A 19055-nucleotide genomic window follows, 5' to 3' on the forward strand; every position below is an offset into this window, starting at 1 on the left:
CGTGCAAACTTGCAATGGAGCGGTCATGATTTATCTGCAACTAAAGGAAGACAAATGGAGGAATTAAGATCAAACTTTGATAGCGTAACCACCAAGGATGTTATAAAATAGTGGATCTGTCCATACGTATCTTCATCATATAAACTCAATGAAGCCAAAAAACAACCGAGCATCGTCTGAGCCGGCACGTCTGATTGGCAACTCTCATTTCCGCCTTGATTGTTGGCTCGGAACATTGCGATCTTAGTGGCTCGGAGTAGGCAGAGTAGGTGTGGCGAAGCTGTGAAATATGGCTTCACGATTTTGTTGTATGGGCAGATTCTCTACTTTATAACATCCTTGGTAACCACAATAGCAATACAATAAAACAAACAAGCACATATATCAGTATGAACAATTGAAGAAAAATTATGTCAAAATTGCTGACAAGTTCTGACTTAACGTTCGTAAATTCAGATAACCTACTAGTACCTATATCCTGATTTTATTGATAAAATAACATTTATGGGGAGGGATATGCATTTCTTATGTTGGTGATGCTCCACGAGCATTTGAAATCGTATGATTCTGTGATAAGGTGCTTCGATACTTGGAAAATGTTTCAAATTTTATACAATCAGATTTATTATATACTTTGTACTCTTTACGATCTAATTGGTATCACAGTTCTAAACGCATCCTTTTATTAGAATACTTCTGGAACATACATTTAACTTTCAAGACATCACATTCATATTTTTCAGACTTACATAAGGAGTTCAAAGAAATATATTCATTATATAAACAATTTACTTTATATAGACAAAAACTAGTACATGAATCATGATTTATTTGAACACGGTTTACTTCCTTTGCCTGTTGCATTACCTGGACAGCAAGTTCCTGCGTAGCTGTAAGAAAAAGGGACAAAATAATTTTAGAGAACCAAAATATAAGATTTTTTCACTGTTTTAAGTTTCTCTTAGATATTGATTTGTTACAGTAGCACATATTTTAAATTACGAGTTATTCATTTACTAGATTTTTCCTATATAATTTTGTGAATGAATGCATTTATAAAATGCAAAGCTACTATAGAAGTCTTTTTTTTTAAATTATAACTAAGGACCTGATGTTAGGCAAAATGAATATTAATCAATATTAAAGATATGGTCAAAAATAACGTTTTAAAGTTTATATGGAGGATTATTTCGATCTAAGCCAATTTTATTTTGCCTACTTTGCATATTTTCCCTTACTGCCTAAATAATTGCCTTAGTGACTAATGTTGCCTATCATAAGCATTTTCTTCAAACTAAACCTTGATTGGCAAAATATATAATTTACATAATATGAATAATATACACATACATAGGTATTTGTAAACATAACCACGGGGTACATTACTACATATCTATCTATCTATCTATATCTATATTTATATCTATCTCTATATCTATCTATCTATCTATCTATCTATCTATCTATCTATCTATCTATATATATATATATATATATATATATATATATATATATATATATATATATATATATATATATATATACAAAGCTTCGTTTTTATATATACAGTAAAAGAAGATATTAAATTTTAAATTTTAAGTGCCTCTTTCCCTCCCTATTTTCTAGGTTTTTAATGCCTAAATAACGAGTCTCTAATAATAACGTGTCTTAAGTAGCTGAAAACAAACCCCTCGTCAACAAAGTGATGCCGCCTTGTTGGTAGAGAGTGTTTTTTTGTTTGTTTGTTTAATGTACCTAGGTATATTTAGTAGAGAAAGTGTTGTTCCCTTTCCCCACGCCTTGAATGCAACATATCGAGAGGTTTGTGGATGGAATGATTTTTTTCCTGGATGGTTGAATATGACATTGGGTTTGGTTGTGACGTGTAGAATTTTTTTTATTTCTCTCGTATGCGTGCATACTCGTTGTTCCTTGGGTTTCTGGGTTCTATTCTAGCCTATACCCCAGTTTCCTGTGCTCGTACGATCATCATAGAGAGCTCAGAACTTTAATTCTTTCATATTATTTATAATAGTGTTCGTTGTTAAAATTAATTTACGAACTATCAAGTGCATTATGTAGTCACTCAAAACAATAAAGAAGATGGGGCCTCACGCTCTCAGGGCACGATCCTTACATACCCTCAGCCAATCAGGGCTCACCACCTGGGTCATAGGAGTATAAAACCTGGGATCCGGGTCGAGGGGAGCTAGTTCAGCTTGGTTGAGGATATGGTGAGGACAGTGCAGCGCACGTTGGGGAGCTTTGATTGATTCAGTGATTTCGTTTCGTCGTGCTTCCCTTATCAACAGCGGTTGGTTAGTGAGCTCCAAGGCTTCTATATGCAGTGTCACAACATCTTCGCATCAGTGCCGGTGCATACCCCTGGGACACAAACGGGACTGTCTACATTTTTATATGTGGCACAATATTGCGTTGCAGAGCAGATTTCGAATCAAACAGTGTCCGGAAGTGTTCCCGTGTGCGCGGACTTGTCAGTGCCTGTGCTGACAGACTTATACGTACACACAGCCAATACCGTGTTCGCCTTCTTCTACTTTTGGTTCATTGGCTAGTACCCCAGTGTCTACCCAAGAGCAACAGGGACCGTCAGTGTCTCCGCAAAGACCTCACATTTCTCCTGTAGTGCGGACATACCCTCCTCCTCATAAGTGGTATATTCCCCCTAATGGAATAGTTGTAGTGTCTAGTGACTGACAAGTGTCCAGTGGTTCTGAACTTCATCAAACCACTCGTTCACAATTTTTCACCATGGACAATGACGGCCGCCAAGCCACAAAAGCCCTGGCAGAAACTTTACAGCAGCTTGCTGAAACCATACGTGAAATATGCGAGCAAGGAAAAGAAGATTTACAAAAAGAAAAAGAAGACGGAAGCAAACAAGAGGAATGCCCTTACGATTTGCACGCTGCCATCGTCGTCTTGATCATTGTGAATCAATCAAAGCTTCCCAACGTACGCTGCATGGTGATAGCCATATATCCTCAACCAAGCAGAACTAGCTCCCCTCGACCCGGATCCCAGGTTTTATACTCCTTTGATTCAGGTGGTGGGCCCTGATTGGCTGAGGGTATGGTTAAGGATCGTGCCTTGAGCACGTGAGGGCCTATCTACTTTATTGCTTTGAGTGGATATATAATACACTTGAAAGTGCGACATTTGATAAACAATATGAGCTACAAATAACAAAAAAGGCACTCGACATATTTTCCTATTAAGACAATATACAACTGCTGCGTTATCATAATAAACAATGAGAGAAACATGAGAAAACATCACTATTGCACAGACAGCTGCCAGGAACTCCATAACAAAAATAGGATTTCACAGGAAAATTGTACTTGGAATAACACTTGACCATTCTTTGTAACAATGCCGTGGAAGTAGGTGTGGAATCTGTATACACAATCATAGTTTCACCTGTACGAGAAGCCCAAATAGGCTGAGGTACAGTACGGATTTTTGAGCAAAAGTGATAAACCCACGGAAAATAAGTTTGATGAAGAACAGCAAATGCCAAAAGGTAAGATAGATTAGTCACGGTGTGCACCATACAATAAATCCTGCTACAACTTGGTGTACACGTTTACTACGAAATAACATGTGCCAAGGGCAAGAATGCACTATATCCAAGTAAGTTTCTTTTGTAGCCAGTGTATTGGTATCGAGGTCGACGAGAATTCCTCAGTACGTAAGAGCTCGTACTGGGTTGATCACTGATTTTTCATAGTGTATCACCATGGGTGTGCGAGACATGAGAATGGTAACCACCAGTATGAGATTGTCAGGGGTACCCATAAGTAACATATCGTCATAATTCAGCATAAAGCGCACCAAATGAGACACATGCTGCGATAATTGTTGGATCACAAATCGTTGTATGATAAGAGGAGATAACGCCCATCCGATGGGCAAATATGTAAAGTGAAACACTTCACTAGCACAACGAATACCGAAATATTGACAGGTAGTAGGTGCTAACTTCACAAGATAGAAGTCTTGTTGAAAGTCTATCTTGACAAGGAAATCACTACGAGTACACAACGTTGCAAGATCAGAAATGCATGGTAATGTAAAATGAGGCACAGAGCGATAAAATTTTGTCCATTCTCAACAGTCATAAATGACGCGTACTTCACTATCACTTTTAGGTATGCAGAATAAAGGAAAGGCATTCAGAATGTCTGAGGAACGTTGAACAATGGAGGCGTTATGTAGGGCGTGGATAACGGTAAAAAAACAAAAAAAACGTGGATGAGTGTGTTGAAGCACACGACTAGCTAATGAAGATTGATGATGTGTAACTAGTGGTGCACAGCAGAACTCACCAGGTTGGCAAAACTGTACTTCTGGGAGGAACCCCATGTCCCTCCTGCGTACTGGATCGACCATAAAGACACTGATGAAGGTCTCCTACGATGGGTTCTCTTCTTCGGGAGTTTCTTCAGTGGGATCTTGACGATCTTCAAAATCCTGCCGCTCTTGATCCTGAGGGGGATCATTCTGGCGAGGCATACCACTAAACATTTCAATTAGATCTCGCCAAAAAATCCAGGCATCTGTTAACACGTACCACGGTTCACGTACAGCATAGTCGTTCATCACTTGTACATTGCGCTCCTGGGCGATGTAAAGGAAGAGTACACGAGGATCTTCCGGGGGCCATCTGATGTCTTCTGGTTGATGGTCGAGTTCCTCAATTAAGTAGGAGAAAGGATAAGGAAGCAGCATTGCGGGCTCGACGTTGTCCGGCTGGTCCACGGGGCTGGCAGGCGCACCTTCGATGGGCAGAGGTATCCAAAAGTTGATGAGGTCCTGATCACTTCTCGGTCTTGGCATTTGCCTGTTGATTCGGTATCTTCTTGTTCCACGATGAAGCATTGGAGCGGAAGGGCTGCTGGACAGGAGTAACGCTGATGCCGCGGACAGGAGTAGCAGTTCTCCAGTCGAACTGCAACACGATAACCAGAAGGCGAACTCTTTCCAGAAAAAATGCTTTTCTGCAGGCTACAATTGATCGAAGAAACAATGGATGGTAAGCGGTTAGCGTACGCACCTTCGAGATAAGAGAGCCGGTTCGATTCCCGGTGTGAGTTCATGTGGTTCGGATTCCAAGCTAGGTAAAGGTCTCATATAGCCATGCTGCTGAAAGGGATGTTAAAATCAACTCAACATTATTTTTATACCTTTAGTAGAAGCAGTATGATACTACCCTGCTAAAAACATGCATTTATTTCTTTGGCACATATTACAAAACATCAGACTATTTGCGACCTTAATTACAAAGGCTTCAAGAAAAAGAAGTTTTATGAACATTAAGTCGCTTCAAGCGTTCAAATCGCTTTGTAAAAATCCAGATTACGAATTACAATAACTTTTTCACGTTGTAATTAAAAATACAAGCATATATTGTTTTCTATCTCTCCCACATACTCTATCTCTCTCTCTCTCTCTTTCTTTCTCTACATATACACCTGTATATTACAATAGGTATCAGAAACATGAATAATTTTCATTTTGGACGTGTGATTTAAGGTTGGTATTCAAATCAGAAATCTGTTCCCATTATAGCAATGTTAACGTTCCTCATTTTAGCGTCTTCGTATATAAATGATGACAGGGTGAATAAATGTAACTGGGCTTTGAAACGTGATAGTTCATTTGATATTGTTTTTTTCAAGCACTTCAAAACAGAACTTAATATTTAAAGAAATGTTTCCATATATTGAAAAAATAATAAAAGCTTCCGGGAGGCAGATTCGAATTGCTGCCCTCCGATGCCATAATTTCAAGAGCACTACTAAACACGCTTGACCACCGAGACGAGTTATGAAAAAATACGTTGTAATATTGCTAATATATCGCTCCAAGCGCAGATTAACACTTGAAGTTTTAAATAGTCATTTCCTCCCTATATTCCTAATTTCAACTAAAGATATTGACTGATTTTGCATATTGTAACTGTGCATGAAGTGTGAATTGCATATTCAAGGCAAAAATACGTAGTTGACTGCTTAGTTCATGTTTTTGTTCAATAGCTTTACATGTTAGTGAGTGTTCCTAATACCTGTGCACTGTGTCGAGTCATTTTCCCTGTAATTTCCCTCGGGATGTTCTTCGCGTAATTATTTGACAGACTAAGGTTTCATAACAATAAAGGTTTTTTTGCTTAGAATTTTCTTATTTTGCTTTATTTTCTCCAAAATAATAAATAATTATTAATTATTATACCGCTTTGTTAAGGAAAGCACAAAGAAGCTATAATATAGTAAGAAAACTGAGTTATTAATGATAATGTGGAAGTTACAGTATATACGAACATTTTTTTTTTTTTTTTTTTTTTGCGGATGACGATACATATGTGTATTAAACTTCGTACAAATTTACTATCTTTATTAGTGGCAAAGCTTGTACATAATATTTTGACACTTTAAATTTTCCTTAAAATGAAGATGTTCGAAGTTCTGCAAACTAAACAGAAATCTTGTTCGTATTTTTAATTTTGGTAGTTCAAGAATGTCCGCTACGTGGATTAGCATTCAACAATATGCATAGCAGTGGTAGAAGAGTTACTGATGAATACTCCAGAGAGCGTTGAAATAATTTAGTAAACAAACAAGTTACGATACAAGGTTAGTACTTAATTTTAATTTAAAATATGCACCGTATAGCATGTATTAGTAAGTATTGACTTTTGATAATTGATTTTTTCTATCATTTAATCCCAATATAAATAAATAAAAGTCATATAACTGCATTCAATTACATAATTTGTACTTAATTTAAATAAAAAACAAAACAACGACTAATTTAAATATTAAAGTTCAATGCGAGGGCTGTCGAGAAAGTTCCAGACGTTTTGACCTAGTGGGCGGGGCTAGAGTCGCCATCTTGGTGTCAGAACGTTGCCACACACAGTGTGCATCCAGCTGTGGTACCGTGAGGACTGTGACGCTCTAACTGCGCTTTTTGTGACGTGTTACAGCGTTCGCTGCAATAGAAAACCCCGCCCTCTGTGAGGTGCGTCCTGAGATTAACTTTTTGTTGACAAAAAATAACAAGCTAATTGAATCCATTGCCAACTGTATGAAGTATACTGACATGGAATAATGAGTGAAGGCCGACTGAAGCAATGAGGCATTGATTTTTAAAATGGCCGTTCCAATGTTCACGATGAGGACCACAGTGGTAGGCCTAGTCTTGTGTCTGATGAACTCATGAGGCAAATCGACGACAAAATTCGTGCAAATTGACCGTTTCACGATTACGGAACTTGCTGAACGTTTCCTCCCAAATTTCACGGACTTTGGTGCATGAAATTCTGGCGTAAGCCAATGGTTGAAATCGCAGACGACAGATTTCTACCAAGACAGTATTGAAAACCTTGTGCCACGGTATGATAAGTGCCTTAATTTGCATGGCGATTTTGAGGGAAAATAGCTTATGAGTGTACCTTTTAAATGTATATAATACAATTTGGCTTGTTCATCCTGTTACTTTTTTTTCTTAATTTCAAAACGCCTGTTACTTTTGGATAGCTCTCGTATAATTTTAACTTTAAAGATATCGTGATTTTTTACCTGTTTATCGGACAAAAATAGCTGTTTAAATACTCTTTTACACTATCCTGAAAGGCTTTTAAAGTGCAGAATTGAAGAAATCTGCAACATCCACTCATACTTTTGACTGTACATGGATAGCGCGCACTATTAAGCTGAAAGAAGCAATATTAACAATAGAAACAATTCAAACTCAAAAATTATAATACAGTAATGTATATGTAAGTTTATCAAAATCTTCTATATAAATTAAAATTTTTGAAGAATTCCATTACTAAATAAAGAACGTGTAAAATTTACTTAACTAATTAAGTACACAATTTTTTAAATTGTTATTGATATAAAAGGCTCCTTTTAAGATCATTCTTTTCATTAATCATTAATTGTGTCAGCTTATAATGCACTGCGATTTCTCACTATACACTATTTAGTACACTTGTGCTTGACAATGCCCCCCATCAAAAGATGGAAAAGCTATTCCTCTGCAGCTACGAACCCAAAGATTGACAATGATAAATAATTAGAAAATTAAGATTAGTCATGAGTAAATAAAATCTTACTAACAGTTATATAGTTAGTTAGGAGAAAACAGATTTTTCAAATAGTTCAGCTTAACGTAAACTTCACCTCAGGAAAATGACTACGAAAGAGACATTTGGAGCCCAGAATTTTTGGGTAGAGTTAATGCCATTATTTTCTGATAGTTTTCCGAAAATATATATATAAAAAAAAGAAATCAATTTCTATCTGTTTAAAGATTAAACTCAAACTCTGGAAACTGTCGTATGCTCTTGCAAATTAGAGAATTTTATAATTTTTATATTGTTTGGCAAAGAAAAGAAAATAAATAATATTTAAAAAAATTAATTTAACATAACATATTATGAAACGTCTTTAAAAGTATTTAAAAATAATCTTTACATGTTCTTATGCGCTAGTATCACTACAGTGGTTACATGTGAATACTTTAATAGCTTATGCAGGGCCGCTGTGGCTCATTAGTAGAGCGTTCACTCTAGTGCATGGGATTCTTGGTTCGATCCCAGCTCGAATCAAATGAGCTTTCTGGTAGACAAACATCGACTGCGTGAGTTTTCTCGGGATTCTCCCGTTTCCTCCCACTTTCTTCATTCCACCATTTTATTCATTTATCATCATCACCCTCTCCTTTAGCCTAGCCGTCATATCCATGGGACGTAAAACTTAAACGTTTCATTTTTTTAAATAGCTTAGGAACATTTGGAACAGAAAATATGGAATACAATTTATAAAAATCCAACTACAGAAGCGTATTCAGACATAAATATGGATAATTTGTTATGGCTACATTTTTATCAGCGTAAACATAAATTATCACAGCTATATACACACACACCAAGACAGATAAAAGTTCTGTGCATCGGACCCCAGAGTATGAATTTAATGTATTTTGTCACACAGAATCCAAATTTCGAAACACCAGGAAAATTGACCATGTCAACAGTTTTTTATGGGCGAAAATCGTGTGTCTTCCTTGTAAAAAATCGCTCAAGTTTTTCGTCTATAAAAAAATGGAGATCTTCCTGGGTTTTCGAAATTTGGATTCTGTGGAACAAAATACATCGAATCCATTACTCTGGGGTCCGCTGAACAGAACTTTTATTGTGTGTGTGTATGTGTGACTGTGTTATTTAAACATGATCGGATGGAGTTGACTCGATATTCTTTTAAAAAATATATGTTTTTTTTATTTATTGCGACATTCAGGATCAAGACATCGAAAGTGTTTCATAATAAAACAATGTAAATGTGTTGATTTTTCCAAACATGTAGACACGTCATATGCATTACGTCATTCAGATACGTCATCGAGATGTATTATGAAAATGTATTTTCATTACATTTCTTACCGATGTCATAAATGCATTTGAATTAAAACTATGTTTTCAAAAGAAATTGCTCTTTAGCATCATTAACCGACAGGTGGCAAAAATGACTGATATAATAAGATTAATTGAATGAAATGATGTCACTCAGACATTGTATTTTTCGTAACAATATGTTCTCCTATTTCACGAAATAAACATATATGAGCAATATCAAACGTATTTTACTAAATAAACATATATGAACAATATGAAACGTAAATATAAAACGTATTATGAAGGATCATGTTTAACACATATAAACATGATTAAAGAACAACTAATTGGTAGATTTATGTTCCTTTTTAACACGGGGGCTGTATGTGATGTGAACCTGTAGTTTAACGTAAAAGCCAAATAAGAAAGTTCTCCGGGGATAGTTTTCAAATTTAATGCCAACTCTCAAAAAACAAGGGATATTTAATAAAAGGTGAAAAAATATTTGATTTTATCATAAATGACTCATAGGATTTTGATCATACTTCATAAATTAATATTCCTTTTTATAATATAGTACATGTTGTTTTCCTGAGAAAAATTCAGAGGAGATAGTTCATTCGAAAGAGCCCAAGAGTGAAAATAATACAAAATTTACTATTTTTCTTTCGCTTGTTTATTTATAAGTGAAAGGAGACAATGAAATGCAACTTACCACAATCATAGATAATGTTATTCTAGAATAGAAAATATGAACCTGAAGAATTTTCTGTATTGCTATCCATATAAATTATAGTGCTGTCAGAATAAAATTTCCCCCACCAAAATCTAAGTTAAGGCAGAGACTGGAGGAACGAACTCAACTGCATTTGATTTCATATCATGTTGTTTAAGTATCCTGTGAACTACTTTTGAAATAACATTATTATTTAATTTTAATAACTGTATGTTAAAACTATTTTGTTTATTACAAACTAAATACAACTATTATTTAAAAGATAGTTCACAGGATACCAAAACAACATGATACGTAATCAAATGCAGTTGAGTTCGTTCCTCTAGTCGCAGGCTTTACTTAGATTTTGGAGGAAATGTTATTCTGACAACACTATAATTTCTATGGATGGCAACATTGAAAATCCTTCAGGTTCATATTTACTGTTGTAAAATGGCATTATCTATGATTGTGCTAAGTTGCATTTCATTATCTCCTTTTACTTTTGAAAAACAAGCAAAAGAAAAATGGTAAATTTTATGTTTATTTTTACTGTCAGGCTATTAAGGATTAGTTTTACTGACGATTTTATCAAAAACAACTTACGCGATCTTGTTCATAATTCATAAATAAGTATTTTCGCTACTAACTCTGTAACATAGGGTAATTTACTTCTCCTAAAAACTATATTATGGATAGTTTACTCTTAAGGGTGAAATTCAGGGAGATTTTTCTCAAAAATATCTGTCAATTTTGTTAATTTTTCCTAAACGAATATTTTATTAATAACATTACCCTGTGACGTAATCCTCTTACAAGAAAATTTTATTCTCGTTTTAAAATCCACAAGAGGCAGTTTATTTGTAGAGAGTGTGCTTTTTCCCCGGATGATTTTCTTTAAAGTGACTTATGCAGTGACTTTGTTCATTACATGTACATTCTATAAAGTGACTTTGTTCATTACATGTTTCACAACATAAATAGACTGTGAGGTATTCAATGAGCAACAACCGAGGAGTTCTATGTAATTGGGACCCATACCAGCATAAACCCTTTTTAGAGAGATTTCATTTTTTAAATTCTTTGTTATCAATTCTATACAAATGTAAAACTTCATTCCGATATCGTGTCTTGATGTTGCTACAGTGAAGGAATAAAGATCATAGGGAGGCAAAAGCGAGTGTCTGCTGCAGTTATATTGGTGAGGTAGTTGTTACTACAGCGTTGAACATGTCGCAGTGTGCTAGCACGAATTTGAGTATAATTTCAAGAAACAGAAGAGACAGTCAAATATGCTCATGGTAACATTTTGCTCCTGGATTACCATGAAGTTTGGTGTTACAGTGAAACATATATTTCTTGCCACAGATCATTCTTTCAACTAGTGTGATAAGAATGTTGGTCCGTGCCACCTGAAAGTGGTCAAGGATGAAAAAGTGCTTACCCTTAACAAGTACGTAGAAGTGCTGAAAGCAATTCGAAACCACCCCTATCCTTTTATGGTAAAACATGAGGCACCTCTTATCTAACAGTGGAAGGATGAGACCATCAGCAACTCGACATCCTTTCAAGATACAGTCCTGTGTACCACTTTGTTTCAAACCATCAGGTGATATTCTAGCTAATGATGCATAAACTGGTGCGTACATGCTGATTTAGTACTTTACTCGATCGGACTGTGACGTAAATCTTGTAGATACTACGCTAGCAAGTCAACCACTGCAGCCGTGATTATGTATAAAGGGGTGATATGTTTATGTACTGTACTTATAAATTACACATATTATATCCACAGCTAATGAACTGTATGATTAAACCCATTTTACTGATTCACCCAGATATCATGGAGGAACGAGAAATAAGACTTGACAAATATTTTAGATGTTACTTGCTTCAATTCTTATTCAAAAGTACATGCGTTAATATGATAAATATGACATGTTTTGTTCATATGTTATTATAATGATATAATACTTAAATATTAGTACAATGAATTACTTATCTTAACTTGTTTCTGCAGTAATTATTTGTCCACATGGTTGCTTGCTAAACGGTCACACACTTTTGTCTTCGATTACACATAAACTGAGTAGCTCTAAAAACACTTAAGAATATGTAAATCTTGTATATTAATTAACATGAGTGTTTTTCTAAAAACTATGAATAAATATGCTTTTCTAAAATTATGAGTGAATATGCTTGCCTAGTTGCACATCACAGCACATTGTCGAATGCAGAGACACAACTTGAATAGAGCACTAAGGGCACTGTTGCCAGCCAAAGCAAACGCAATTCAGTAAAACTCACCAAAAAATCACTAAAAGAATCACAAAGAATTCACTAAAACCACTAAACTATATACAAAAAATGAAACTAATATGAATAAAAATAATGCACATATGCAAGTTTATCCATCCTCCTTCTCCTTGATTGGACACAATTATTATTCTAGGGGCAAAGGAATTAATTTAGCAACACTGCGCCGAAAAATGCCACTTTTACACTTCACAGTTGTCACTCGTACTAAATTATCACTGACCGGATGAACTTCTTCAATTACACCTAATTTCCACACTTGAGGAGGAACATTGTCTTCTTTTAACAATACGACCATGCCCGGTTGTAGATTAGGCTGAGCTGACTTCCATTTTCTTCTTTGTTGTAACTGGTTGAGATAATCCATTGACCAACGTTTCCAAATATGCTGCTTCATTTGTTGAATCAGTTGCCATCTGCCTAGTCTGCTGATAGGTATGTCCAGTAGATCTGGTTCCGGAAGGCTGAGAAGTGCAGCTCCCATCAAAAAATGTCCTGAACTGAGATACATTGGATCTGTAGGATCGTTGGAAATGGCTGTCAATGGTCTTGAATTTAGAATGGCTTCAATTTGAATAAGTAACGTGTCCAACTCTTCGTATGTCAGACTTGCTGTTCCTGCTACACGCCGTAGGTGGTACTTCATGGATTTTATTGAACTTTCCCATGACCCCATGTGAGGAGATCTGTCAGGAATGAATTTCCATTCTAAACCTTCTTGAGCTGAGCATTCCAGGATGTCCTTTCTGTTAGTCTTGGATTCAAAAAATTGTTGCAATTCTCGATTGGCGCCAACAAAGTTTGAACCATTGTCGTTACAGATAAATAAGCATTTTCCTCTCCTAGCAATAAATCTCTTCCATGCTGCGATGAGGGCTTGAGAAGTTAAGTCTGAAACTATTTCTATGTGAACTGCTCTAGTGGCTAAACAGATGAAAAACGCTGCATCGACTTTCACTTGAATTTTGCTGCGAATTGTGGGCTTGACATAAAAGAATCCTGCATAGTCCACTACCACGTGTGCAAATGACCTTGCTTCATTTACTCTCGCCTTGGGTAAGTGTCCCATTAACTGAGATGAACTTGTTGATCCCCTTTTGAAACAAACCAAACAATTGTGTACTATTTCCTTGGCCATCTTCTTAGCTCTTGTAATCTAATATATGGTAAACAAAGATGCAATAAGAAGCTGTGGTCCTGCATGAAGCAACCTTTAATGTTCTTCTTTGACTATCAGGTGGGTGAAATGATGTCCTGCAGGTAGGATGATTTGATGCTTGTTGTCGTACTCCAAGTTTGAATGTTCCAATCTTCCTCCTACTCATAGCATTCCTTCCGTGTCCAGAAATGGAAAAAGATCCTTGATTGGGCTCTTTGTTGAAACTTCCATTTGTTGCTGTAAGTTCAATATTTCTTGATGATAGGTAGTATGTTGTACTATATTGATACATCTGTGTAACGCTAAACGAAGTTCCGAAGCGTCAAGACTCTCGGTTTTTCTTTCTGATTTCTTGGAAAGACAATTATGTTTGAATCACAAACAATATGCTACTACTCTCAACATTTTGTTTAACGATGAATACCTTTTCATAAAGCTTGTTTCATGAACTGCCACCAAACTTATCATGACTTTCTTCTTTTCTGGAATATCATCTGGCTCATTTTGTTCTTGACATGGCCATTCTGCTGTGTGAGGAAACTCTGGACCATGCCACCACTCTCGAGACTGAATAAGAGTGTTGGGATCCGCTCCTCGACTAACTATGTCCGCCGCATTTTCTTTACTTGGCACGTAGTGCCATTGATTGATTGATGTGATTCTCTGAATTTGAGCCACCCTGTTGGATACAAATGTCTTCCAACGATTGGGAGGTGATTTGATGCATGACAAAACTATCGTCGAGTCTGTCCACATGTGTATACCACTGACTTCCATATTCAATATGGATAGTGTTTTGTCTATTAGCTTTGAAAGTAACAGTGCTCCACATAATTCCAATCTAGGCAAAGTTTGCTTCTTCAGTGGTACAACCTTCGACTTTGAACAAAGTAAATTGACTTCAATGTTTTCTTGATTGTCTGTAGCCCTGATGTACACTACTGCTCCAAAATTTTCTTCACCTGCATCGCAGAAACCATGTAATTGAATTTATTTAACGTTCTCCGAAGACATTACGTTTCTTGTAATTTGTATCTTCGCCATCGCAGGTAACCAAGAAATTAATCGATTCCACTCAACTTGTAGGACTGTGTCTAATGGGTCATTCCAATCCATTCCTGTCTTCCATAACTTCTGTAAGAAATTCTTGTATTTGATGACAATTCGAAAGATTAGACCTAATGGATCGAAGATAGATGACACTATGCTGACGACTTGTTTTTTGTCATTGCAACATTACTTTCTACTGCAATTCCATGTTTACAAATTTTGTTCGAAAATATAAGTTTGTTTGTTCATGGAATCCATGCTATTCCTAAAGTCTTAACACCGTCTTGCTGACCAAGTATGATTGGCTGTTTTTTTCCTTAAGTCTTCAGGAATTCCTTGAAGTACTTCTTCTTTGTTAGAACTCCATTTACAAAGCTTGAAACCTGCTGTGCTTAAAATATTAATAAGATCATTCTGTAGTTCTAAGGCCTTTGACACGTACTGATTTTAACACATCATCAATGTAGAAATTGTGCTTTATTACTTCTGCTGCTTCTGAAAATTCCTTGGAATTTTCCTCCGCGATTTGCTTCAGAGATCTTGTTGCCAAGAAGGACGCTGACGAAGTCCCGTACGTGACTGTTTGTAACTCATACGACTGGATCGGTTCTTCTACTGACTTTCTCCAAAAGATGCGTTGTAAACATTTGTCCTCATCATGAATTAATATTTGGCGATACATTTTCTCTAAGTCTGCTGTAAATGCAACAGGATACAACCGAAACCTTAAAATAATACAATACAAGTCATCTTGAACAATTGGCCCAACTTGAAGAATGTTATTCAATGATTTGCCGTTAGACGTTTTTGCACTTGCATCAAAAAACACTCTTAATTTAGTTGTTGTACTGTCCATCTTGAATACAGGATGATATGGAAGACAACAACTGCTGCTGCTGTTCACGTCTTCTTCTGTAACCTTTCGCATGTGTCTCAAACTTAAATATTCATCCATGAAGGCGGCATATTGTTTATGAAACTCAGGATTTTGTAGCAATCTTTTTCCAAGCTGTTTAAATCTTTGTAGTACCATGTTGTAAGTATCTCCTAAAGCTGCATTCTCTTCCTTCTTCGGTAATTTGACAATAAATCTTCCGTATTCATTTCTGGTTGTATTCTGTAAAAAGTGCTTCTTACAATTTTCTTCTTCCTGCGTGTAACCTTAGTCTGAAGATTTTCAAGTTCCCAAAATGTTCTCAATTGTGTATCCAAGTCTGTCTCCATCTCAACAAAACATGAAATTACCGAGTGGTTGGCTTCTTCGGGCATTGAAGGCATATTTCCGACGACAACGTATCCTAGCTTCGTTTCCTGCAAAACTGGATAATCTCCTTTTCTAGTCATCTGGCCTGGCTCAAGGAGACTGTAGAATAACTCCGCACCTATAAGCATGTCCACTGACGACGAGCGATGAAAATTGGGATCGGCTAAGCAAATATCCTTTGGCAAGTTCCAATTACTGTAATCAATATCCTTAAAAGGTATGCAACCTGTAATGTTAAGCAATACTAAACAATCGACCACTGCATTAAAATCACATGTTTTTTAATAAATATGAACTTCAACACTGTGCTGAGCTTCGGAGGTTACAGAATTGATACCTCTAATGGGAACACGATTTCGTTTTCTTGAGACCTAATCTATGAACTAAAGCTTCGCTTATAAAATTCGATTGAGGCGCTGCATCTAATAACACTCTGCATTGTTGAAAACGACCTTCAGTGTCTGCTACGTTAACTAACACTGTTGCTAATAAGATTTGCTGACCATAATTAAGCTTAAATGAGCAATAAGAGTCCTGTGGTTGAACTTTAACCTGATTTTGCACCTTAACTTTAGGTACGTTAGTAGTATTGTTATTTGTTTTGCTTATACTTGCTTTGTTAGTAGCCTCTTGAGTGGTATCTTCATGCAACAGTGTATTATGCTTAAAATTACATTTCTTACAAGTACTTGATTTGCATGCCTTTACTTGATGTTTATTACCTAAGCAATTAAAACATAGTTTATTTTGCTTCACGAGCTTCTTTCTTTGATTAATGTTAGCACTCAGAAATTCTGGGCAGCAAAAAACAGCATGCGTTTCTTTGCTACAGCAAATAGTGCATGCATTTGGAAGCAAAGTAACAAACAAATTCACTTTACTGTTATTCTTTCTTTTTGCTTTGGAATATACACTTTGTTGTCATAAGTACTTTCAGATTGAGTATGACGAATGTTTTCTAACATTTGACAACAACCTTCTAAAAATGGAAATAATTCCGATAACGATGGAAAGGAGTCACAGCTTTGCTCAGCTTCCCATTCCCTTCTGCTTGCCGAATCAAGTTTTTCTACTAAATGTTGTGTTAGTAGTACGTCATGCAAAGGTTTGTCCAAATTCAATGCTTCAAGGGCTTGAAAATTACTACGTGCAGTATTTACAAATTGTCTAATGTCTTTGTTTTCTTTCGTTACTGGCTTGATAATGAGCAATCCTCGTACATATGTCGAAGTTATCAACCGTTTGTTTTCGTAGCGTTCAACAAGAAGCTTCCATGTAATTTCGTAATTTACTTCTACTGTTGGCAGATTTGCTATCCGGTGGACGGAGGACCAAAAAAAAAAAAAAAATGATTATGTACAAAGGGGTGATATGTTTATGTACAGTACTTATAAATTACACATATCACATCCACAGCTGATGAACTGTATGATTAAACCCATTTTACTGATTCACCCAGATATCATGGAGGAACGAGAAATAAAACTTAATGAATATTTTAGATGTTACTTGCTTCAATTCTTATTCAAAAGTACATGCGTTAATATGATAAATATGACATGTTTTGTTCATGTGTTATTATAATGATATAATACTTAAATATTAGTACAATGAATTACTTATCTTAACTTGTTTCTGCAGTAATTATTTGTCCACATGGTTGCTTGCTAAACGATCACACACTTTTGTCTTCGATCACACATAAACTGAGTAGCTCTAAAAACACTTAAGAATATGTAAATCTTGTATATTAATTAACATGAGTGTTTTTTCTAAAAACTATGAATAAATATGCTTTTCTAAAACTATGAATGAATATGCTTGCCTAGTTGCACTTCACAGCACATTGTCGAATGCAGAGACACAACTTGAATAGAGCAATAAGGGCACTGTTGCCAGCCAATGCAAACACAATTCACTAAAACTCACCAAAAAAATCACTAAAAGAATCACAGAGAATTCACTAAAACCACTAAACCATATACAAAAAATGAAACTAATATGAATAAAAATAATGCACATATGCAACCTTATCCAAGCCGAACCAAGTTAAACAACGGCATGTACGGAGTTTGCTTTCCGGATCCAGATGCTGTTGCTTGGTACAGATAGTGTCCCGTCAAGCCAGACATCGGAGATGCAGATAATAATCTTCACGAGTAGATTTTACCAGCTGTACATAATACATAGATTATTCTCAGTGCCCAGGATCATTACATGTCCAGTTTCTACATAACACATGGACTATTTTGTTCTGTTTATTTTATTTGTGTTCCTTGCTTTGTAATTACGTTTCTTTATTCATTTTCACAAGTCCTACAAAGTCGATCTCCCTTAAAAGGGCCTATAAAAGCCTTTTAAAAACATTCGTATTTATGTCATAGTGAAACAAACTGTTAGTTTCTTTGTATTTTGTAAAATAAAAAAATAAATCCATGTTTCTCCTGTAGGGTGCACATGTAAAAATGACAAATAAAAAATATATCTATGTTTGCAATGTTTACACGCAATTTTCTCTAATGCCGAATATAAATGATCAGAGAAATACGTTGGACTTGGAAGTTGGAACGTTTAATGGTATGATCACATCGGTTAAGATTGTGTTATTGGGACGTTTTATAAACATGGAAGAGAGAAGCGGAGTTCAACAAATAAACATAAGTGTGGTGTAAAGTTAAAAAACAAAAAAAAGTGAAAATTTAGAACAATAGATCACAAACTGATACGCTACAGTGTGTGGTGTCTCGTGATCTTTGTGCTTCTGGAACATTCGTAATTCATCGTTATAGGGACTCACAGTATTCTAGGTGAGATCAACTTTAATTATTTGCTTCGTATATCAAACTAAGTCAACTCTATTACTGCTATTTGTATATAATTCTTCTTGTAAATATTCCTTTATTTCTCTAAGTGTTATACTCGTTCTTGTGTGAAATTAAGCCTAACTACATATTCGTTATGGTATACCATGTTCACAAGGGATAAAATGGATACATCAGCCAACAATTCATTAGGAGTTGATAATCCTACTGAAAATTCAGATATGGACATTGAAACACTAAATACAAGTACAACCCCTACTACTATTACTGCAAACCTTAACGAAAACATGAGTACTAAGAATGACAAT

General features: G+C 35.7%; 1 protein-coding gene across 1 annotated transcript in view; it reads right to left on the bottom strand.

Moving 5' to 3' along the window:
- Positions 1–745: 745 nt before the first annotated feature.
- The window catches only part of LOC145692017 (inter-alpha-trypsin inhibitor heavy chain H4-like), a 208836-nt gene continuing 190526 nt past the window's right edge, over positions 746–19055 (bottom strand). The window contains exons 14-15 of the mRNA XM_081767316.1: positions 7602–7735; positions 746–890 (exon numbers count right to left, since the gene is read on the bottom strand). Coding sequence (XP_081623442.1) covers positions 821–890; positions 7602–7735 — 204 coding nt within the window. The 3' untranslated portion in view covers positions 746–820. The remainder of the gene's footprint in view (positions 891–7601; positions 7736–19055) is intronic.

This window comes from Thermobia domestica, chromosome 8, assembly GCF_964235325.1.
Source record: "Thermobia domestica chromosome 8, izTheDome1.hap1.1, whole genome shotgun sequence".
NCBI classification, from domain to species: domain Eukaryota; kingdom Metazoa; phylum Arthropoda; class Insecta; order Zygentoma; family Lepismatidae; genus Thermobia; species Thermobia domestica.